This window comes from Eschscholzia californica, unplaced genomic scaffold, assembly GCF_041429995.1.
Source record: "Eschscholzia californica isolate CP2 unplaced genomic scaffold, dmEscCali1.0.p SCAF_5, whole genome shotgun sequence".
In the NCBI taxonomy this organism is placed as follows: domain Eukaryota; kingdom Viridiplantae; phylum Streptophyta; class Magnoliopsida; order Ranunculales; family Papaveraceae; genus Eschscholzia; species Eschscholzia californica.
Window position 1 is genome coordinate 33,766,126 of NW_028238472.1, and position 22,445 is coordinate 33,788,570.

Sequence of the window (22,445 nt, forward strand, 5' to 3'; positions counted from 1 at the left end):
CTAGTAACAGTTTTGATCTACCTGTTGTTATCCCATCTTCATTCAAAATGTCAGTGATGTATTCTATTTCATATTGTGAATTTGTGATACAGTTAGTATCTCATTGTGGGTTGTGGTCGTCTAAGAATGGCCACCTAACCCATTTAAATATCATGACGCACAACCGGTTTATAAACGGGTCGTGGTGTTCCATTGTTGGCAGTGCACGACTCATCTAAGAGTAATGCTAGACGGGTCCCTGGCATGGCGACTCGCCATAGTATGTTCTTTAAATTTGTTTCGCAAGTCGATTCTGATTCTACACCTAACATTGCACATGAACGCACACTGGGATAAAATTTTGTTTCTTCATGATTCTTGTTGAGAGACATCAAAATTTGTTTTTGAAGTTCCTTAATTTTCATTGCACAATTTAGGTGGAATGAGGAACCAGTTGATCAGAAACAATACTTTGAGGAGTCTTGCAAGCCAAAATGTGTGAAACCTTTGATTGAATAACCAAATATCAAATTTGAAGTCGAAATAACCAATTTTCTAAAGGACTGAAAAAGAGGAACCAGTTGATCAGAAACAATACTTTGAGGAGTCTTGCAAGCCAAAATGTGTGAAACCTTTGATTGAATATCAGGTAAATGCAGCAGTGTAATCTTTATATCTTGAACCTAAGCAGTGTAGGTCAGTGGCGCATGCTAACAAGGTTTAAGCAGCTTATGTTGTTTGGTATCAAATCCACTGCCCATATGAGGCCAATAGGTCTGATAATTTCATATGATCGTAATTTTTACCGAGCATATTCACAAAACTCCACATAGATCTTTATCTCATATAATGTGATAGTAAGAGCATCTCCAATGCAAGACTCAATCTTAAAATCCTAAGTGACACATAGGATTTTAGAATTTTTTTTAAGATAAAACCTCTCCAATGCAAAACTCAATTGAGATCTTAAGATGATTTAGAAGCAATTAATTTTAAGATGTCTCGATTAGAAATTCTATTTTTGAGATCTCTTTTGAGAGTCTTAAGTGTCGAAGTCATCAAATTTAATTTTAGGACCAACGGAAAGTGTTTCTCTCTCATCTACTTTTTCCTATTAAATGTATGTATGACGTTGTGTAAGTATTAGAGGTTTTTAGTGTGTCGCATTGGAGAAGGACTTGAAGTAGAGACACTCAAGTTAGATATATAGGAAAGAGAATCTCAATTGAGATTGACAATAAGCTAATTAGACTTTTTGTTTTTGAGTTTTTCATTGGACATACTCTAAGATGAATATACTTCCTTTTTTTTATTAGTACTAGGCATAACAGGTGCCTCCGGCATGGATGCTCTCGTCGAGTATTTTACGTGTTTGAAACAAAAATTTCGATAAAAACATATCATCTCTTATGAAGGAGACACATGGTATGGTAATAAGAAAATATAGTCAAAATTGTTAGCCACTCACAAAACTTGTTATCTTTTGTGGCTTGTTCTTGACTCCCGGTTTAGCATCCTTAAGAATATTGGAGACACATTAAAACAAGTAACTTAAGGTTTCTGTTGATTTTCTTGTTCTCTTGTATTTTTCCACAGTGAATGACCTCAATTTGCAAAAATACTCGATAACTAGATCTCCTTTTATCATTATTTGATTTGATTTCTTTTTTAATAGAAACAAATCAAACTAAATATTTGATAATCTAATTTCGAAAACAAACTATTGATTGCAAACTAATGAATATACCAAAACCAAAACAGTTTCTAAAGGTAAGCAGGAAATAAAATACTATATAGTTATGATAAGTTTGATCTAATATGCAAGTTAATTTGGAATTCATGATATCATTTAGGTTCTTTGAATTATATATAATCAAATACAATTTGCTAGAAATTTCATCACCCATAAGTTTATACTCAGTATTTATAAGACTCGAGATAGAAGACACCAACAAATTACATTTGACATGTCTCTACATCCACATCAAGAATTAGACACATGCCTTCCAACAAGAAAAAAAAGTAAAGAATTGGAGTCAACCTTAACAATGAGTACACACCAACAACTTGGGTAAGATACATACGCAGAAAAACAGTTTGAAGAGATAATCAAACTGTTCATCCTTAACTGAAGAGAGATAAGTGCGCATTGGTATTACTTTAGAGGTGGCATGACGCCAACCATGATTCTTTAATAATCCTGGACAATAAAATACACAAATATAATTATATAAACGATATACATATACATAGGGGGAGAGAGAGAGAAAGTCAGGGGTTGAAATTTCAAATTTAACAAATGAAGAACCGATACCATAAATTGTATTATCAATCCTTTTATGATAGTTCCTTGGTATATCGATTCTAGAAAACAAGAAATCATATATAAACCTTACTAAAAAAAAGTGAACATACCCGTTTGGAAGATGTTAACGAAAATTTTGAAAGATGTAATCCCCTTAAACTCAAAGATGGTACAAAAATCAACAACTGCATACCCATGGAAAACCTGCAATCGTAAATATTTTGAGTTAGAGATTTTATCAAAAAGATAGAATGCAATGAATGAAATTACAACAACCTATTATGAAAAACAAAATTAATACAAAAAATAAATCCACAAAAGTGAAAATCAGAAATCTAAGAATCAAAGTGGGAAAAAATTTAAATCACTAAAAAGAAATTTAATTTTGCCGGAAGGTATTCAAGAACAATGACGAAATAGGCTTGAGCACCAATGATACTCTTTTTGAAGTAATTTTTAACTTTGAAGTTCACAAAAATGTGTTGAATTAACTTTTGAACTTCCAATTCTCACAAACTTCAGAAATTAAATACCCAAACTAAATTACGTTTTTGCATCAAAAAGAAAAAACCTTTTTAACTTTAAAGCAAGATCAAAGAAATTGATCATAAATTTTTGTACCATTGAAAGAAAAAAATTGTAAAGAGAAAAATTGAAGAGAAAGAATATGAAGAGTTCTGACATAAGTGTATTTTCTCTACATTGCTTTTGCATGCGGTAGCTAAGAGTACATTAGAGTAACTAAGAGTAAAAATTGAACGATTAACATCTACCAAAGTAATAATAATTAAATATAAGATCCAAATCCAGTTGGCAATTTTTCTCTTTTTTGATCTTAGTCAGTTTGTCCTAGTCACAACCAATGTGTTTTGTTATATAGATGATTGTATAATTTTTGGACTTATAGTCCAAAACAACCCCTAAACGGCTAAACCCACATTTAGCCCACCCTAATAATAATAGAGTTTTAAGCAAAATTAATAATAATAATGAAATCTAATCCAAATGAACCCATCTCCATGGAAACACAAATCTCTATGATTTCTATTTTATTATAATACCCTTAGTAACCTTATATATAAGATAAAACCCAATTTTGAAAACCAATCACCCAAATCTCTCAAATCTTTTCTCCCATCACTGAAACCCTCTGCCTTTTTCTCTTTAAAACTAAAAACCCTCACTGATATTGATCCACTAAAACGAACACCAGCCGATTACAAAAGATCTCCCAGCATCATCTTCATCTTTTACCTTCATCATCTTCATCAAATAAGTGTTCTTATATTTTCTTTCTCTATAATCGGTTGTTTTTATACTTTTTCTCTCTATTATCCGAGTTCTTGCATCGCTGTTTCATCATCTTCCAACCCATCAGGTAAATTTTCGAAATCGTTTTACCCTTTTCTGTTTTTATCATCTTCATTTGATGAAAACGTTTTCATACTTTATCTCTCTATTATCATTATCAGTTTTCATCGTCTTCCTACACAAACCTTAAATTTTTTAGTTTAAAATCTTTTATTAATGAAAACGTTTTTGTCTTCATCTTCAGAAGCAGTTTAATATTCCTAACCTCTTCATCATCTTACCCCAAATCCTCATCTCTGTTAAGATATTATTTTAGATTTAGTAGGTACTAACAGATTCCGAATATTAACATATTTATTACACATAACACACATTGTTTTGTTAAGATATTTTTCGACTTTTTTCGTTAATAACAGATTCTGAATATTAAGTTATGTTGTATACATAACGTGTTTTATATATATCAAAACACGTTTTCTTTAGTTAAGATAAAACTTTGTCAGTGTTTCAACCCGTTTCTGAATATTATCAAATATACTACACATATACTGTTTTTTATACAACAATGTATATTTTGTTCTCTATTTTGCATTTTGTTTGATAAATAACCGTTCATTTATCAGTATCATTCTTACCTTACTTACATTTTATTGTATGTTTTATACATAACACATTTTGTATTCACTACGTTACATCTTTTGTCTACATAAACCTTATAATGCATTTCATTAACACAACACATTCTGAACTGTTAAAAATATCTTATTTACTATAAACATTTATAAAAGCATTAAACATTTCATATAATTGATGAAGCATTATGCATTTTACACTATTCACAATGGATCATGTTCCTCACATAATGCATTTTTGTATATGGAGTTAGGTAATTAGTTATGGATATTTGATGTGACACGAAAATGTCACATTTGGAGAGCCTAACTAAGCCTAGTTAGTTCGTTTTGAGTATTATAAATAATATTTTATGTGTTTTTATGTTAGGTACCTATTTTGGAGTTAAACATGTAAATTGAAATAAAGGGAACGAATTGTCACTATCATTTCATGTGTCGAAAACGAGAGAAAAAGACTTCAAGCAAATCAAATCACATGAGAAGCTAGCCAAGGACACGAGAAGTAAAAGCCCCATGGTTTTGGATCAAGAAGGTTGCCGGAATACACAAGAAAAACCGGCTAAAGAGATGAAGATTCCGGCCAAAACCCTAGGTTATCCGGCAAGAAGCTGCTGTCCCGGCAAGAAGCTACTGTTCCGAGCCGTTCCTAGCAAGTTGCGGCCGTCCTTGCAGCTCCCGTACGCGTCCCTATTGCTGTCCCGTGCATGAAAATCGCGTCCCGAGCTGGTGAGCAACCGGAGCAGCTGCTGTGTGTCCCGGCCGAGCCAGCAGCTGTGCGCGTCCATGGCTGTTCCCGTGTAAGCTGCTGCTCGTGCACTATTGCTGCCCTGCCGTGCTGCTTTGCACCTTCTCCCGAGCAGCTCGAGCTGCTACCGTGCAGCCCGAGCTGCTGCCGGCCAAGGCTCGGCCGGTCTTGAGCTTGGCCGGCCTTGCTTTGGCCGGCACTCCTCCTTCTCCTTCTTCTCTCTTTCTCTCACTACCAAACCCTAGAAAACTTCAAAAACACCCCAAGAACCCTAGCCCTTTTCTCTCTCCCTTCTTCTTAGTTGTTGCTTGGTGAAGAAGATGATGAATAGTGTCTAACTTGAATAAAAACCCTAGACTTAGTCAAGTTGACTAAGTCTTTAGACTACTTCAAACCCTTGACTTTGTTCATCATTAAAGACTCTTGACTTGGACCAAAAAGGGTGCCCATAGAATCTCTATTGTTCTCTTCCTCTTTGGGCTCTTGGGTTGGGCTTCTTTCTAAAGCAAGGGAGTGCCTTCATCTTGTCTCTACATTTAGAACCAAGGGGGCGCCTTCATAGAATCCTTGTTTCAAGACCGAACCTCGGCTTCTTTCATTCACAACTTTTCCGTCCGAACTCCGAATCGACTTCCGTTTTCACCCTCGGACTCGTCATTGACCTCACTTGTTGTTTGACTTCTGATATTGACCAATATGACCAAAATACCCCTGGTACTCTTTTCTTCCCTTTTGCCGCATAAGATGAAAATGTGATAATTCACTCTCTTTATTCCGATTTACACGCCAAACCCCAAATAAACTACCTAGCAATGAAAACACATAAAATATTATTTATAATACTCAAAACGAACTAACTAGGCTTAGTTAGGCTCTCCAAATGTGACATTTTCGTGTCACATCAATATTCAACCTCATTCACCAAATGGAGTGGAGAAGACAACTCTGAAATCCGATGGTTCGGATAAAATCTTCAGCCACGTTGGTCAGTTGTTTCCTGGGGGTGCTAAAGCATTTAGATTCGCCCTTCGTCAATATAGTATAAGCATCAGTCACGATTTCAAGTTGGTCAGCTATTCTCTGGGGGTGCGAAGGCATTTGGGTTTGTCCTTCGTCAATAAAGTATAGACATGGGTCACGATTTCCACTTTGTGAAGAATGATTTAAAGCGAGTTCATGGTTGGCCATCGTTGAAATGAAAAATCATGGTTGGGCACCATTCAAATGCAATGAAATTTTTTTGTTATTGATATAGTAAAATAAATTATGTTCCAACTTATTCTCATTATTGTGTCTGTTTTATATAACTTTCAGGAATCAATATATGTTTGTCGGATGAAAATATTCATTTTGCCGCCAAAAAAATATATTTTTCAACTTGAGGGCTATCGGTTGTTTGGCTGGAAATATAACATAACAGTTTTTTGTTGTTTACAGAACAACATTTGTATATGAAAAACATACTTAAATAGATGAAAAACACATTTTGCTTCAAATAAAATAGATAAATTTCAATAACAAATTGTATTTGTTAACAAAATTACATTGTTTGTTAGTGAAAAAATATCAAAAGATTTTCCATTTTCGACTTACAATCTGGTATAAATTGATTTGCAATCTGGTATAAATTTAGGCTCTTCAACCACATCAACCATGCGACCTCGCATTGACTTCCCTTTATGTTTTTTGTTCTTAAAACTTGTTCCAACAATCTGCAAAGAAAAAGGATTTAGCTTTCTGAAATCAACATTATCCAATCAACAATTAGTATTATCTATCTATTTAAATAGGAAATGTGTGATAAAACAGACATATTGCTTCCACTAATAAACTTTCATTTTCGCTTTTGGTATTTTATTGGATAGTAACACATCATTTTGCGTAAAAAAATATATTTTGTCACGTATTACATATATATATATATATATATATATTTTTTTTACTTAATAATAACACATCAAATTGCACATTATTATGAATGTAAATCTCGGTTTGTAAATCATAATACAAGACATAATATGAAACAACATGCTTATGAACAGAAAATATATGAAATGGATGATACAAAATGTGTTTTGTAATAAACAATTCGTGAAATGGTACAAACGCCGAGACATAAGTTTGAAGATGAAACCCCAAAAAAAGATAAAGATGATGAAACATAACCTTGAAGATGAAACAATAAAAATGAAAACCTACAGAAAGGTTCAAGATGAAATGGTACAAACCTTAATAAAACAATACCAGTCGTTAATGGAGCTTGAAGATGAAGAAAAAGCTTGAAGATGTAGATGATGAATTATTCATGGCGTTTTGTTTCTGACTTTTAGGGTTGCGGTTGTGCTTTACAATGTGTTTGATGAACCTTCAAAAATGTATGGTGAGGAAACAAAAAATATTGAGAGATCTAGAAAGAGAAAGAGAGAGAGAGAGAGAGAGAGAGAGAGAAGGAGAGAGAGATGCTTCATGTCGGTTTAGGTGAAGAAACTCTGGTTTTAGAGAGGGAGACAAACTGTTTTCTAGAGAGAGAAAGTGAGAGAAAAAGATTTGGGCGTCAGACTCTCTAAAATTTGGGCGAGAATTGAGGAGGGATTGGGTCGGAATAGATTTCATGTCTGTGAGGGTAATAGGATCCAAAGTGTTAATTGAAGGACTAAAATCTTTTTTTGTGAAAAAGATAGGACTCTGATCCCTTTTTGGGTTTTATTTTTGGGCCTTATCCCCATTGACCCATGATTGTATTGGATCTTTCTTTTTATTAGCAAGACGCGAGCTATTGAACACAGACAACGGTAGTGCAATAGTAAATAAGTAGAGATTCCGATTACACCATCTACCTTTCACTTTCCTCCATGTCAGCAGATAGCAATGGACCCGTTTTAGAATACAGTGAACATTCTATAATCAGAGTTGTGATTCCTAAAAGGAAACAAGAATTTTAATATATTTGAACACGCGTCATTTTATTGTTCTATCCGCGTTCCCGAAGGCACCCCTCTCTTTCAAGAGGATTCGTGACATGTCAAGCCCTGGTAAGGTTCTTCGCTTTGCATCGAATTAAACCACATGCTCCACCGCTTGGGCGGCCCCCGTCAATTCCTTTGAGTTTCATCCTTGCGAACGTACTCCCCAGGCGGGATAGTTAACGCGTTAGCTACAGCACTGCACGGGTCGATACGCACAGCGCCTAGTATCCATCGTTTGATCGATTTAACTTGTAATGGAATTTTGTCTGTCTTCTTTTTACTGAAATGACTTTTTTGAATCAGGTTGCACCAAAGCTTTTCGTGAAACTGAAGTAAGGAGTGATGATTCTGTTTAATTTTCGTAGATTGACCTCGTTCTTACCGAGATACTACTTGACACCTGTATACTTGCGGGTGGACACCTTGTATGGACCTTCAACCAATTCGTTAAACTTTCAAATATTAATGTATTTTCTTTACTCAAAAAAAAAAAACAAAGGTGGTTGACTTGGGGAAACAAGAAAATTATCTAGGGTACAAAATTTTAAAGGGTGGGAATTTTTTTTAGCCAAACACACCCTTCCTTCTTGCCAGTAGAGAGTCGTCGGTCGACTCTTGGCCGACGACTCTATGCCGACAACAACTCTCTCTCTCTCTCTTTCTCTTTTCTGTCTCTCTCTCCTTCTTCTTTTTCTCTCTCTTTCCATCCCTCTCCTTACTTATCTCTCTCTTTATTTCTGTAAGTTCCGATGAAGGAGAGAGCCCCTTCGTCGGAACCCTTCGTTCGAAAATCATACAAAGGTTGTTTGGTTCTGGGTTTTCCAGATCCAGACAGGAGTTGCTTTGTCTAGATCTGGTCCCGATCAAGACGAGTTATCGGCGAAGGGGAGAGCCCCTTCGCCGGAACTTAGAGAAAGAAAGAAAGAGAGAGGGCAAAAAGAAAGAGGGAAGAAAGAGAGGAAAAAGAGACGAAGGTTGAAGTGTGTTGGCCGATGTTAATGGTAGATGTCGCCGAAGTCTGATGGGGATCGCCGAAATTTCTGTTGAGGAACAAGAAGCTGAAAGATTGAAGTGTTTGGAGGAAACAAAATGTGTCAAAAAATATTTGTCTCTACCAAAAACTTTATACCCCAGATATCTCAGATAATTTTCTTATTTTCCCAAATCACCCACCAAAATAAATGATTTGAAGCTGAACCAAACCTGACCCAATTTTCCCTCAGAAAATTACAAAAATAATATGCTCCTTTTGTACTGTCTCCAGAGTCGAGAATCCCCAGACAGGACAAAGGTAAGGAGAAGTAGGCAAAGGAAAGACGAAAATGACAAGCACGCCCTTCATCGCACTCATTCTTCCCCTTCTTCGTCCTCACAATCTTAACAGGTACGTAAACATATCATCACCCTTCTTCCTCCTCTCTCTCTCTCTCTACTTCTTTCTCTCTCTACTCCATTCAATATCTCATTATTTTATTCTCTCATCTTCAATCCAAAGATACAGGCATTTATCTTGCATTGCTAGAAACCTTCAAACTCGTCACCCTCAAAAATTGTTTAACCAGAGACATGGCAGAAACCAGAGCAATTTGTTATTTAGGTACATTTTTTTTTCTACATCAATTGAAATTTTAGGGTTTCTTGATTCTTTCCTTTTTGGGTTACTTTTTCCTTTATTAATCCATCAATATCGCAGGTTTATGCATGGCGGAGTTGATGACTCTGTAAAAACCCTAGTTCCGAAGTCTGTACCAGTTAATGTTGCTCACAAGCTTCTTCAATCTGGATATTCTTACTTGGATGTTAGGTTTGAGTTTTCTTTTGAAGATTTTTGTCTATTGTTAATTCTGGTTAGATTTTGATTTCATTCTGATTGGTGATTTTGGAAGGACTCCTGAAGAATTTAAGGATGGACATGTACCTGGGGCTATAAATATTCCATACATGTTCAGCAGTGAAGAAGGTATACACATAAGAAAGAGAAGAACCGCCGTTTTCGTTGCATTTTGAATCCATTCTGTTATTTTAAGCCTATAATGGTGATGATATATACTATTCATATGGTTGCATTATCTGCATTTTGTGTTCGACAATTTGAGAATAGTCCTAAATGAACAAAGTTTAACTTGTGAACCAAGTGCACTTAAGATCGTACGATTCCTTAAAAAGAAGGTTGGAGTCCTAGATCAATCCAATGTCTAGAAAAACGTTTTTCCGCCTCTGTTTTTGACAATGTTAAGTGGTGTCTTGAGATGGTAAAGAGACGTAGCTTCAACTTCATATATTATAATATAGTATTTTACAAAATAATAGTACATTATTCTGTTAATAGTATATTGAATTTGATTTTAAGTTTTTAATAGTAAAGTTGGAGGATATGAATTTTTTTTTAATGGTCACTTCGACCCTTCTGACTACCTCTTTCAGCAAGAAAATTTTCTCTTCCTCAAGGCGGTTTGCTTCAAAAAATAGAGGCGTCGCTTTAAGGTGTATGCTCGACGTGTGAAAGGCATACATTAATTTCTTTTGAAAAGAAAAAGATGATACCCTGTTTACATCAGAAGATAGCATATTTAATCAATGTTTGTGCCTTTTGTCCTTGGTGGTAAATGTGTATGCCTCGAGGAAGAGACATAGCAAATTGCTCCAAGGCACGCCTTGAGGTATACGCCTTTACCAAATTCTAGAATAATGATTACAAGTTAAAGAGAAACAATGAGAGAACACCAAAATTCACTTGCCACTTAAAAGGACATAGGTGTTGTCGCTTCATTGACTTGTCACTTGAAATTATGACTAACTGTTCCTAGTGCGTACGCCCCTGTACTGTATATAGGCATAAGATATGATGTGGTACACCTATATTTTGTCCGAGACGTGCCTCATGTGCCTTTTAACACTTCATATGTCCACTTGTAACCAATTGACATTGAGGTGGAACTGCACAAACTTAATGTGGCGCAAAGCTAGGGACATAGATAGGCCAAACGACGGCATGTGCTACTTTATAGTAAAAATTACATGTGCTAAAGTGTGTTTTGGAAGCCTCCCACATGGAGGATTGCTTGTAGACCAAGAATGTGAGATCTTAAGACCACTCCACCCATTACCAATTAGTTTTAAGTTATAAGCCTGCAAACTAAAGAAGACACTCCGCCTTCTTGCCTTGATGGCCAATTGTGATATCCATTTAACGTATATTATTTTACACACCTCTGGACATCTTCATTTTGAGTCGGCATTCGTGTGAGACAATCTTCTTAATAGTTTTAGTTTACTTGGTTTGGTTCCTCTCTTTTTATGCATCGACATATTTTTCGCGTATATTATTTTATATTTTTCGCATATATTATTTTACAAACCTTTGGGCATCTTCATCTTGAGTAGACATTCGCGGGAGACAATCTCTTCATAGACTAGCGGAATAATCATTTTTCTTGTAGTTTACTCGGTTTGGTTCCTCTCTTTGTTTGCACCGACATATCTTTCAAATAAGATTCTACTTGCTCGTTAATTTATGTCTACTCCTTCAAACCATATTTTAGTAAGCAGTTTTTGAGAAAAAATTACTGTCATTGATAGTAAACCCCATTTGCTCCTTAGAATTGTGTGTTCTCCCTTACTTAGATTGGTTAAGTTGTAAATATATTTCATTTACTGAAAAGAAATAAAAATGGGGCTTATGCCTTAGGCAATTGCATTCTTGGTAGTTCTTCGTTTGTACATCTTTCAGTTAATAGCGTCTTTTGAAATGAATATATCCTGCTTTCCATAATTTTCTCTCCCTAATTTATCATTTGCACTTTGTTTTTCTTATATTCAACACTGTTTTGCTTTTATTCTATGCACACAGGGATGAAGAAAAATCCCAAGTTTATGGAGCAAGTATTGGAACATTTTGGACGCGATACTGAGATGATTATTGTGAGTAAACATAGAATTCTTTTTTTAATTTCTTGGCTTATTTATCTCCAGTGCCTTCTAGAACCTTTAAGGTTCCTTCCTTCTCAGGGATGCAGGAGTGGAAAGAGATCACTTATGGCTGCGAGCGATCTCTCCTGCGAGGTAACTTCGACACTCGTATTGTACTTCTTTTCTTATTCTCTTTTGTTATTGTTTTTCCATTTGCCGTCCCATTTTTCTTTACATTTATTTGATGGTCTGTTTTTACTCTATATTGATCTTCTCTATTCATGCAACGTTTAGTATCACTATGAATTTTTCGAGTTGCTCTAACCGATCTGCTTTGAATTGGAATTGCTTCTTCCAAAACCACTTAGCATAACAAAATTCAAATGATATGAGATAAAAGTAGTAATATAACTCGAAAAGCAATAGCAAACTCCAACATAATTTGAAATATCGTATTTCTATATTTAAAATGAATTTGTGTTTATTGTTGTTTTCTGTAGGGTTTCAAACAAGTTACAGACATAGCTGGTGGTTATTTGGATTGGGAACAGAATGGACTTCCTACAGAGTAATGCTTCTGATAAATCTTCTTATACATATACATTACTAAGTTGCAAATTCAAGCTAGCTATATATATCCTTTCATAACAAGAATAAAGGACAGTGAAAGTTACTTACCCTCTCTTGTCCCCTATAACTTATATATTTATAAGTATGAGACAAAACAAAGGTAATTTTAAATGATTCGTTTGTTTTTATATTTACGTGCCGAATAAATTTGGTTCTTTTGTGGATTTCAGAGACGAAAAAGAATGCACAGGTTTTTGTATGAAAAGAATTATTAGTTTTAGTATTTGAGAGGGAAATAGTTTTGATGTTAGACTTTTATGTCCAATTGTTTGTAGCCCTAGACTCGCGAAATGTGGCAAAATGTAATAGATTTCAAGTTCAACTGAACAGCTTGGCATAGGATATAGGTGAATACTAACAATTGTATTGATATTAATAAAGTGGAAAAAGCGTAAGACGTGTTACAATCATCTAGGGCTTGACTAAAGTCTCACTCAACGTACCGATGAGATAATCTATATATTTGATCTTAAACTTTTAAGATTAAAAAAAAGTTTTTTTTTTTGTTGAACAGATTAAAAAAGAGTTTGATGAAAGTTTTTATTCCACAGAAGTGTATTTATTTTGTTGCGCAAAGTGATTTTGTAAAGGAAGTGGAGAACTTTTTTTTTTTTTTGATGAAATATATTAGAATAAAACAACAAGCTATTCTTACATTAGATCCTTAATTTAAAGAAGAAATAAAAGATGGTACTACATTCCATATTTTTTCCTGAATATTATTTCTACCCCATTTAGCTAGAGCGTCGGCTTTGGAGTTGCATTCCCTGGGAGCATAAGTGAAGATTATATCTGTGAACTGATTCTTTAGATCTAGAGACTTTGAGATGATTTGTCTAGACTGCCAATGTAAACCATCGCTTTGACCATTAATGTACTTGATGATATTTTGATTGTCGCTTTCGATGTGAACATGTTGTATTCGTAGTTGGATGGCCCATAAAATGCTGTAATGTATAGCTAGACTTTCACATTCTTCTGCATTTTGTCCCCTGACTGTGTTTGCTGCCGCTATGATAAAATTTGCTTCTTCATCATGGATAATACAACCTATTCCTGCTGGTTCTGTAAGTTGCGTAAATGATGCGTCAACATTGATTTTAAGATACGGTGTCGATGGGGGTCTCCATTGTTGTTGACGTGGTTCATCCCTGCATTTGTTAGTTATTATGGAACCAATTTTGAGTGGCTTGGTTGACGTGTTGTTGATGCGATTGATCATCTGCAAAGGAGTTTGTTTTTTAGCGGTAAAACAATTTTCGCACCTAGCTTTCCATATAAACCATAGGATTTTGGCATATAAATTAGTAATCTCCTCATCCAAATTTTTCCATTGCTGAATCCATTGTCTCACCGTAATTAATTGTTCCGATCTAACCTGAAAATGAAACCATATCGCTCTGGCGTAGTTGCAGTGTAACATCACATGGTCTAAAGTTTCGTTATCATTACAGTTTATACAAGTATAGATGATACCGATATACCTCCCAATTTTGTCTTTTACTGGTAGGCTATTCGTACAACATTTCCAAAGGAATAGTTTTATACGTGGTATGGTATTCAGATTCCATATGAAAAACCAGTCGTTAGAGTCATGCATAGGTCCATTGCTACCTGTTCTTAAATAATTATACATTGATTTAATCGAGAAATTACCAGCTTTTGTGAGTGTCCATTTTGCTGTGTCCTCCTGATCAGTCTGCAAATTAATACTCAAAATCGCACTGCAAATATCACTATCAAAACAATTATTAAGCAAGTCAGTATTCCAGGTATTATTAGTAATGAGCTGGGCAACCCAGTTGAGGCTAGAGTTACTTTGATTTGTGATAGGTGGGGGGTGGTTCGAGATCCAAAAATCGTGCCAGATACTAATATGAGTGCCTTTGTTAATATCCCAGAAGACTAGACCATCCATTTGACTAAACTGTTTACTTATAGCTTTCCAAGGCCAGGAGTGGTTAGCTTTAGGTGGAGAGGGTTTATGCGATTTAGGAAAATATTTAGCTTTGAAGACTTGAACCCAGATGGCATGAGGATTATTGAGCAGCCGCCAGTTAAGTTTGTTGAGGAAAGCTTGATTATCAAGGAGAGGAAGTCGAAACCCTAGTCCTCCTAATTTGCGTGGCTTGCAAATGGCGGACCAGTTGATGGTATGGAATGTTTTGGATTTTCCCCACCAGAAAGTCCTTTGTAGGGACTCGATGCTGTTACAAATGCCTTTGGGAATGGCAAAGCACTGCATTTGGTATCGGGGAACGGCTGCTGCAATAGTTGAAATAACTATCGAGCGACCAGCTTGGGAAAGAAGGTTGGTTTGCCACTTGGAGAGTTTGTTTTTAATTTGAGTGAGAAGGGATTTGAAAGCTTTATTTTTGTTTCTGTCGATGAAAAGATTAGTACCAAGGTATTTGTCTCCGGACGAAGATTGATGGACTTTGAGGTTACGAATGATCATTCTTTTGAATTTGGGATGCGAGTTTTTGGAGAAAAAGATGTTGGATTTAGTATAGTTTATCATTTGACCGGAGGCCTCACTGAATTCTTTCAACATTTGTTTGAGGTTGTGCACATTCTCGAGAGTATTCTGGCCGAAAATGATGCAATCATCCGCAAATAAGAGGTGTTTAATGATAAGATTAGAGTTGGGAATAGGAAAACCGACGAAAGTGTTCTGGTTGTTGTTGTTCTCCAGCAAACGACTAAGACCTTCCATGGCAATAGCGAACAAGAAGGGAGAGAGGGGATCACCTTGCCTAATTCCTCGGCTAACCTCGAAAGCAGATCCAGATCGGCCATTTATAAGCACTGCCATGGTGCTGGAGTTTAGACAAGCTTTGATCAGATTTATCCATTGAGAAGAGAAACCCAGGATACCCATGATTTTCTCCAGATAGCTCCATTCGATGCGGTCAAAAGCTTTAGACATGTCAAGTTTGAGTCCGAAGTAGCTTTTAGACCCGCGAATCTTTTTAAAGGAATGGACCAGTTCTTGGCTAATGAGAATGTTGTCAGTGATCTGCCTGCCTGGAACATAAGCTGCCTGAAATGGGGAAATGAGATCTGGCAGAATGATTTTGAGACGATTCGCCATGATTTTGGTGATAATTTTATATGTTGTATTGAGAAGGCTAATCGGTCTGAAGTCAGCCGGGGTTTGAGGAGTTTTAGTTTTAGGGAGAAGACAGATGTGAGTGTGATTGGACTGGGGCGGGAGGGATGCAGTGCTAAAAAAGTGAGTAACCATATCTTTTATGTCCTCCTGCACTGTTTCCCAGTTGGATTGGTAGAAGAAAGGGGGGTATCCGTCTGGACCAGGGGCTGCCTCTGGCTTGAGAGAGAAAGTAGCCTTCCTAATCTCCTCCATAATTGGGATAGAGATAAGAGACTCATTCTGGAGGGGACTGATTTGGTGAGAGAAGCACTCTAAAAGATTGGTGGAGAAACATGAGCCAACCGAGGTGGAGATGTTAAGAAGATGATTGGAAAAGATGGAAGAAATTTCCGCCTCGTCGTTAGTCCAAGAATTATCATCTTTTTTAATGGAGTAAATTTGATTATTACGATTACGAGTGGCAGCTCTGGCGTGGAAGTACTTAGTATTTCTGTCACCCAGATTAATATTGGCAATTCTGGATTTTTCTTTCCAAAGACTCTCTTGCTGAAGAAGAAGGGTTTCGATTTGAGTGAACGTCTCTTTAAAGATTACCGGGTCTTGAATGTTTTGAATTTTATTGGTAAGTTGCTTTATGTTAGTCTCCAAATGACCGAAGACCTCTTTGTTCCACTTCGATAAGCGAATGGCCAGAGAGTTAAGTTTGGATTGGATATGATTAGGAAGAAAGGCCCAATTGGTTTTGATAAATTGAGCACAGTTTGGGTGAGACATCCAAGTGCGGATGAATTTGAATGGTTTACGCCCCAAAGAAGAGTTCGGTTTGGTGGTTAGGATGATGGGATTATTTTTGCTTAGGCCTGCAAAGATGAGCAAGTCACTAAATAGCCCCCAAAGATAATAATAAATGGTCTCCTTTACAACATAAAAAGCTCGTGGTCTTGGGGCAGCCAAAAATTCTCCATCGAATAAAGATTTTATCAATTAAGATTTATTTAGGTGCATCTTTATTTTTAGTGCAAAAAATTTCTTGATTATATTTGCTTCCTAATCTTCATCTCCCACTTTCCACCACCATTTCTGACGACCACCACCAACTCCAACCACCATTTCTGAAGACCACCACCACTATTTCCCTTTCCTTTTCCTTTCATTCTCTCCCTCTCCTCTATATATCTCTTCCTCCCTCTTCGTCTTTCTCTGTTCCGGTGAAAGAGCCTTCGCCAAACGCCGATCTGGTTTTGGTAATCCCCTAAACTAGGTTAGGGCCTAGTACCAAGTTGCAATGTAGTATGGGGGAACCTCCCCTAGACCAAATTGGTTTCGGGGAAGGCTTTCCTTCAGGGAAATAAAGAGAAAGAGGAAGGGACAAGAAGTGGTGATGGTGGTATAGTTGTCGAAAGCGGTGGTGGTGTTAGTGATCACAAGCGGTGGTGGTGTTAGTGGTCGGAAGTGGTGGGGTAGAAGATGAAGTTAGGAGGCAAAAGGCAAACAAGTCGATGTGTAGACTCAAAGCAAGATTGCCCTCTAGGTCAAATTTAATTGACCAAAATTTTTATTCCGCTGAGATTGTTTTTATATGCCTCTGTCAAAAAATAACCTAGCTCTGACAACATAAGAAAATTCAAGCCATCACCAACCCCACTAGAAAGATCGATAAGTTACCAATTTTACAGAGTCCCATCAATTTCTATAGATTGAAGGTCCTATCAAGCTTCTATATAAGAAGGTTAAAAAGGGTTTGGCCCGTAGTTAATGGTGAGATTCCTGCCTATTATCTTGTGTTTCTCGATATACTCTAATGGCTCCTGTATGTTTTTCCCATCTAAATTTTTTCTTGAATTGTTCAGCGTGTGTCTAGAACCCTTGACCTTTAAGGTGGAAGATTATACTTCTTACCACTTCAATTAAGGGTTGTTGCCTTTCCCATCCATATTTTGTTAGGGTTAGTTTATGTCTTTCAATTTTACCCATGTATGTTGCTATTAAAATTGTTCAAAATCTCCTTTTGTTTTTCTTTGTTGAAGGATACATTATATTATTAACAAGAGTTCGATTACAATACATATTAGAAAGGAAATGAGGAACATATTTCCAGAATTTCGATCTATTCTTCTTCCTTGTCCATTTAACCACCTTATCTGCGAGAGTGTTTGCTCTGATTTGCGTAATGTGGAACCTTGATTGCCATTGGATGTTGTGCCTTGGGGTTTTAAGTGTTGTATTAAGTTGATGTTGTCGCTTTCTATGATAATGTCTGACATTATGTTCCACTGCCCATTGCATCCCTTCCAGAATAGCTATTGATTCGCTTTCTTCACTATTCCTTGTCCTAGTCGTCTGAACTTTTGCTTTCATAAATTGAGATTCGTTGTAATTGTTCGAATTTTTTGTTGTCGAATTTGTTCAAGCTTTTGTGCAAAAGTTTCCAATCTTTTGTGTGAAATTTGTTATATTCCTTTGTTTAAAAATTCAATCTAGACATTTCGGAAAAAAAACAAGGGCTAGGAACAAAACTGGTCATAAAGTGGTGGGTGGAAAAGTGACTTGGGTTTTTCCTCATCCAAACGAAGATGCTTCTTCACTCATCAATGGTGTCTTTATCATTTAACCACCACCACCAACGACCGTCCTCCGTCGTGGTATGCTCGATCTGCAAGAAAGGTCACCGTCTTCTCTCCTCCCTCGACGCTGTTTCAGGAGACCTCGCCGCTTCCCAAAGACTTATCCGCAAGTTTGTCGCTTCATCTTCTAAATCAGTCGCCCTCAACACTCTCTCTCATCTCCTCTCCTCCGACATCCACCACCACTCTTCCCTTTCCCTGCCCGTAAGCCCTAACCTTCTCTCTCTCTCTCTATCTATCTTTCTCTCACTAACACTTCACTTCATTACTGCAGATGTACGAGAGGATAACTGAAACACCCTGGTTCAATTGGAACCCTAAACTAGTCTCCAATGTCATTGCTTCTCTTGATAATCAAGGACGATTTGATGCTACCCAGATACTAATTTCTGATTCTATTCGAAGATTAGAAGCTCAAAAACGAGATCTTGCTACCTTTTACTGTTATCTTATTACTTCATACTCTAAATTTGGATCTAAAAGAGGGGTTTTTGATTCTTATGCTTCTCTAAAGAAACTCCTCTCTGGGTTTTCTCCCTCTTCTTCTTTGAATCGACAAGCTTCTGAATCTATGATTAATGGTTTATGTTTGTTGGATTTACCTAATGATGCAGAGGAAATGATGGAAGAGATGAGAATTGAAGGATTTAAACCTTCTGATTTTGAATTTAGGTCAATTGTTCTTGGGTATGGAAGATTAGGTTTGTTTAATGAGATGAGAAGAGTTCTTGAATTAATGGAGAAATCTTGTTATACTTTAGATACAATTAGTTCAAACATTGTTCTTTCTTCATATGGTACTTATGGAGAATTATCAGAAATGGTTTCATGGATTCAAAAGATGAAAGAATCAAAAATACCATTTTCGATTCGAACTTATAACTCAGTTCTAAATTCATGCCCAACTATAATGTCATTACTACAAGAACCCAAATTCGTTCCTCTTCGAATCGAAGAATTGATTAAGAAATTGGAGAAAGATGAAGCTTTATTGGTTGAAGAACTAATAAATTCATCAGTTTTAGTTGATAATCTAAAATGGGATTGTTCAGAAGGAAAGTTAGATTTGCATGGAATGCACTTAGGAACTGCATATTTAATAATGTTAGAATGGATGAAAGAATTGAAATCAAGATTTGAGGAAGAAGAAAATGAACTTATAATACCAGTAGAGATTAAGGTGGTTTGTGGGTTAGGAAAACACAGTAATATAATTGGGAAATCCCCATTGAAATCTCTGGTTTGGGAGATGATGAATAGATTGAATAGTCCAATGAGAATTGGGAAGAAGAATGATGTTGGTAGTTTTGTTGGGAGAGGAAAAGCAGTGAGAGATTGGCTATTTTTTATGCACAACTAGGGAAATAAATTGAAGCTCAATAGTACACGTCTTATTCAATTTTATAGATCCAAAGAGGTAAGTGTTTGACCTAATAAGTAGTAGTTTAGGAAAGAAAAATATTTTTATGAATGAAATTTAATTTCAATGAGTGTACATTAAAAATTCAATTTATTTCCCTTCTTTCTTTCTCAATTTGTAGAAACTTATGTTTTACCCATATACAAAATAACCCTAGAATTTTTTTTTCAGATCCTCAAAGTTTCGTAGATGGATGGATGTTCAGCAATCGCTTCGCGATTTGGTAGCCTCTTTGATTCATAAAGAGGTAATTTAAACTTCTCTGTCCTTTGACTCTAGGGGTTTCTCTCTCTGTACTAGTCTTAGAGATTAATTGATTGTTCTTTTTTTTTTTTTCCTTAGATTTTCCTATGTTTCTTCATAATTTGGGTTTAATTTTTATGACCAATTTTTTATGTAGAAATTGTTGGATTCCCAATTCGCTCAACTACAAGAATTAGATGATGAAACTAATCCTGGATTCGTCGCTGAAGTTATCAGCTTGTTCCACCAAGACACTGATAGGATCTTAATGGAACTCTCTAAACTTATGTACGCCTCAAAATTACATTATACTGGCCGTCTGATTCATAATAAAAAAAAGTTGTTTGGTTTTTAAGATATCTGTTTCGAATTCATTTTTTGATAATTTCTTTTTTGGTATATAGGAATATGGAGGTTGTGGATTATGAGAAGGTTGGAGCTTATGTTCACCAACTAAAAGGAAGTAGCTCAAGGTGAACAATCTTTCTCAAATTCAGTAAATACCTTCGAATACTTATAATTGAGATTAGCGACACAAATAATGTTAATTTATGGTTGACTATAGGAAGACATTTAACCGTGAGAATACCTAAAATGAAGCACAATTATTCGCACCCTAGTTCTAATGTGCTTTTGAAATCTGATACCACTTGATCTATGAAACTAAAGAATATCAAACATTGCTAAAAGAGGACAGATACACTCAGATGGAGAAAGAGGAGAGAGAATCTGAGTCTCATCGTTTATAATGGAGAACTTTGGATTAGATATTATAGATATCGGCATGGAATTACCATAAAACTGTCTAGGACAAAAAGAAGTGTCGTCATTTTGTTCTTTCTATGTTACTTTTCCTGACTTTTTTAAATCTCCACTATCAGAGATCAATATTCATTCTAATTTATGACCTTGTTGATATTTGCAGTATTGGCGCACAATGTATAAAGTTTCATTGCATTAACTTTCGTCAAGTTTTGGAGAATCGTGACAAGGACGGGTATGAAGTCATTTTCATATAATATTTCTATTCTATGTTGCTGAATTTTAGGTTAGTTTCTTTTCTTTTGATACATTACATCACAAGACATGAGCACATCATATCACATTGATATGAATGGAATCAACACAACTGCCACAAAACTTTCATAAATGGTAGTACACATAGCCCTTTAAGGACCTCCGAAAGAACCCTAAACCTTCTATCGAACAAATATATGTTTTATTTTCGCACGTGTAAATTACATAGGATAAATCTAAGTTGTGCTCCCGAATACTCAGAATCGAGCTCTTGATATTTTTTAAAGAGGTTCACACATTGAGTAACATGGACATGTGCAGATTCATTTCCTTGAATAGATGGATATTGAGTAGGCTTTAAACCGTTTATTAGGTCATGATTGTGCTACTTATTTCGCTCTCGTTATCTACTTCAGAAATATTTCATGTGAAAATCATTTGTTCATGGAGACGCTAAATGTACAGTTGGTTGGCCCTTACTTTTACACCGCTAACGACAGGTGAATCTAACAGGTTGGGCTAGAACCAGCCCACTGCAACCCACCACACATAGGCCGTATCTGTTGTGTAGGAGATCTAAGTTTACATATGGTCACTGTTTTGGCCCTTTCGTTGTATTTAATTCATTTACGAAATAATCCAAACCCTACCATGTTCATTGGTGTTTGTTACGAAAGAGTCATGTTACTCAAAAAGATTTTCCGATCTTCTGACGAGAGTTCTATCCCCTTTTAGGTGCATTCGGATTTTGAATACTATCACTAACGAGTACCGCAAACTGGAAAGTAGATTCAAGATCTATCTTGAGGTATTCTCCTTGCTTTTATGATGTATTTTCCTTATCTTCTCATTTGAGATTTCATGGTTTTCTTACTAGTCATTCGACGCAGCTTGACCACCAAATTCGTTCATATGGATCGAAGCAACAGTGAAGGAGAAATCTGTCAATATTTTCAAGTTCATTTCAGCTTTTCACTTCATTTTGTCTCACTTCCTTTGGGAGAGTGGATTCTAGACGATAGGTATGCTCTCAAACTCAGCGTGTTGGTAATACCTCTCTGGTGGATGAGCTTGAGCCGAAGCAGCGAAAGGCAGATCAAAATTGGTAGATGTTACCGCTTCTACTGTCATACCATCGGCCAAGAAGAGTAAATGCCAATGTTTTAGCGTGTAATGACTATGTTTCCATTAACTAAAACTACAGTTATTTGAAATCACAGGTCAGGATACAATTTGGAAGTCTGTTTCCTAGGGTTTAGGGTAATGCTTCAAGAATTGAGCAAACAAAAACGCAATTAAAGCTAAACTGATCAGAAAAGAGGAAAGAGAAGAAGATACCTCCTTAACAAAAAAAAAAAGAAGATACCCATCTTTAACTAAGTTCAAATCTCATCAAAAAAAAAGAAAAAAAAACTAAGTCCAAGATAGATTAAAATAATTCAGTAACAGAATCCATGGATCATTCAGTTAAATGAAAAGAAATGTAGCGAAGAAGATGGTAGTATTCCCTCTCTTTAGAATAATATCAAACTTAAATTTTATTTTT

At 35.9% G+C, this 22,445-nt stretch overlaps 3 protein-coding genes across 6 annotated transcripts; all 3 read left to right on the forward strand.

The window, feature by feature from the left end:
• Positions 1-9,209: 9,209 nt before the first annotated feature.
• LOC147538744 (thiosulfate sulfurtransferase 16, chloroplastic-like) lies at positions 9,210-12,608 on the forward strand. The gene is made up of 7 exons (XM_086639452.1): positions 9,210-9,325; positions 9,437-9,538; positions 9,635-9,745; positions 9,828-9,901; positions 11,792-11,862; positions 11,950-12,003; positions 12,351-12,608. Exons 1-7 carry the CDS (start codon positions 9,264-9,266, stop codon positions 12,420-12,422), a joined length of 546 nt encoding a protein of 181 aa, XP_086495578.1. The 5' UTR covers positions 9,210-9,263; the 3' UTR covers positions 12,423-12,608.
• A 5,478-nt stretch (positions 12,609-18,086) lies between these two features.
• On the forward strand, positions 18,087-19,633 carry LOC147538745 (pentatricopeptide (PPR) repeat-containing protein). The gene is made up of 2 exons (XM_086641565.1): positions 18,087-18,423; positions 18,494-19,633. Exons 1-2 carry the CDS (start codon positions 18,169-18,171, stop codon positions 19,577-19,579), a joined length of 1,341 nt encoding a protein of 446 aa, XP_086497691.1. The 5' UTR covers positions 18,087-18,168; the 3' UTR covers positions 19,580-19,633.
• On the forward strand, positions 18,579-22,217 carry LOC147538746 (histidine-containing phosphotransfer protein 2-like). 4 transcript variants are annotated; one of them, XM_086641567.1, is made up of 7 exons: positions 18,579-19,636; positions 19,811-19,886; positions 20,040-20,170; positions 20,287-20,355; positions 20,808-20,879; positions 21,635-21,707; positions 21,790-22,217. In XM_086641567.1, exons 2-7 carry the CDS (start codon positions 19,833-19,835, stop codon positions 21,829-21,831), a joined length of 441 nt encoding a protein of 146 aa, XP_086497693.1. In that variant the 5' UTR covers positions 18,579-19,636; positions 19,811-19,832; the 3' UTR covers positions 21,832-22,217. The 4 variants fall into 4 exon arrangements, with proteins under 4 accessions (XP_086497693.1, XP_086497694.1, XP_086497692.1 ...); XM_086641568.1 differs by lacking the exon at positions 21,635-21,707 and adding an exon at positions 21,161-21,249 and having other exon boundaries at positions 19,398-19,636; XM_086641566.1 differs by lacking the exon at positions 18,579-19,636 and adding an exon at positions 21,161-21,222 and having other exon boundaries at positions 19,764-19,886; positions 21,673-21,707; positions 21,790-21,910.
• Positions 22,218-22,445: the final 228 nt, after the last annotated feature.

Bases quoted from the DNA above. Each gene is read 5' to 3' on its own strand.
- LOC147538744 (XM_086639452.1), top strand. From the start codon at position 9,264: ATGACAAGCACGCCCTTCATCGCACTCATTCTTCCCCTTCTTCGTCCT. The intron at 9,326-9,436 runs GTACGTAAACAT...TTCAATCCAAAG, and splicing joins CGTCCTCACAATCTTAACAG to ATACAGGCATTTATCTTGCA. The intron at 12,004-12,350 runs GTAACTTCGACA...TGTTTTCTGTAG, and splicing joins CGAGCGATCTCTCCTGCGAG to GGTTTCAAACAAGTTACAGA.
- LOC147538745 (XM_086641565.1), top strand. From the start codon at position 18,169: ATGCTTCTTCACTCATCAATGGTGTCTTTATCATTTAACCACCACCAC. The intron at 18,424-18,493 runs GTAAGCCCTAAC...TCATTACTGCAG, and splicing joins ACTCTTCCCTTTCCCTGCCC to ATGTACGAGAGGATAACTGA.
- LOC147538746 (XM_086641566.1), top strand. From the start codon at position 19,833: ATGGATGTTCAGCAATCGCTTCGCGATTTGGTAGCCTCTTTGATTCAT. The intron at 19,887-20,039 runs GTAATTTAAACT...TTTTTTATGTAG, and splicing joins CCTCTTTGATTCATAAAGAG to AAATTGTTGGATTCCCAATT. The intron at 20,880-21,160 runs GTATGAAGTCAT...CCGAATACTCAG, and splicing joins GAGAATCGTGACAAGGACGG to AATCGAGCTCTTGATATTTT.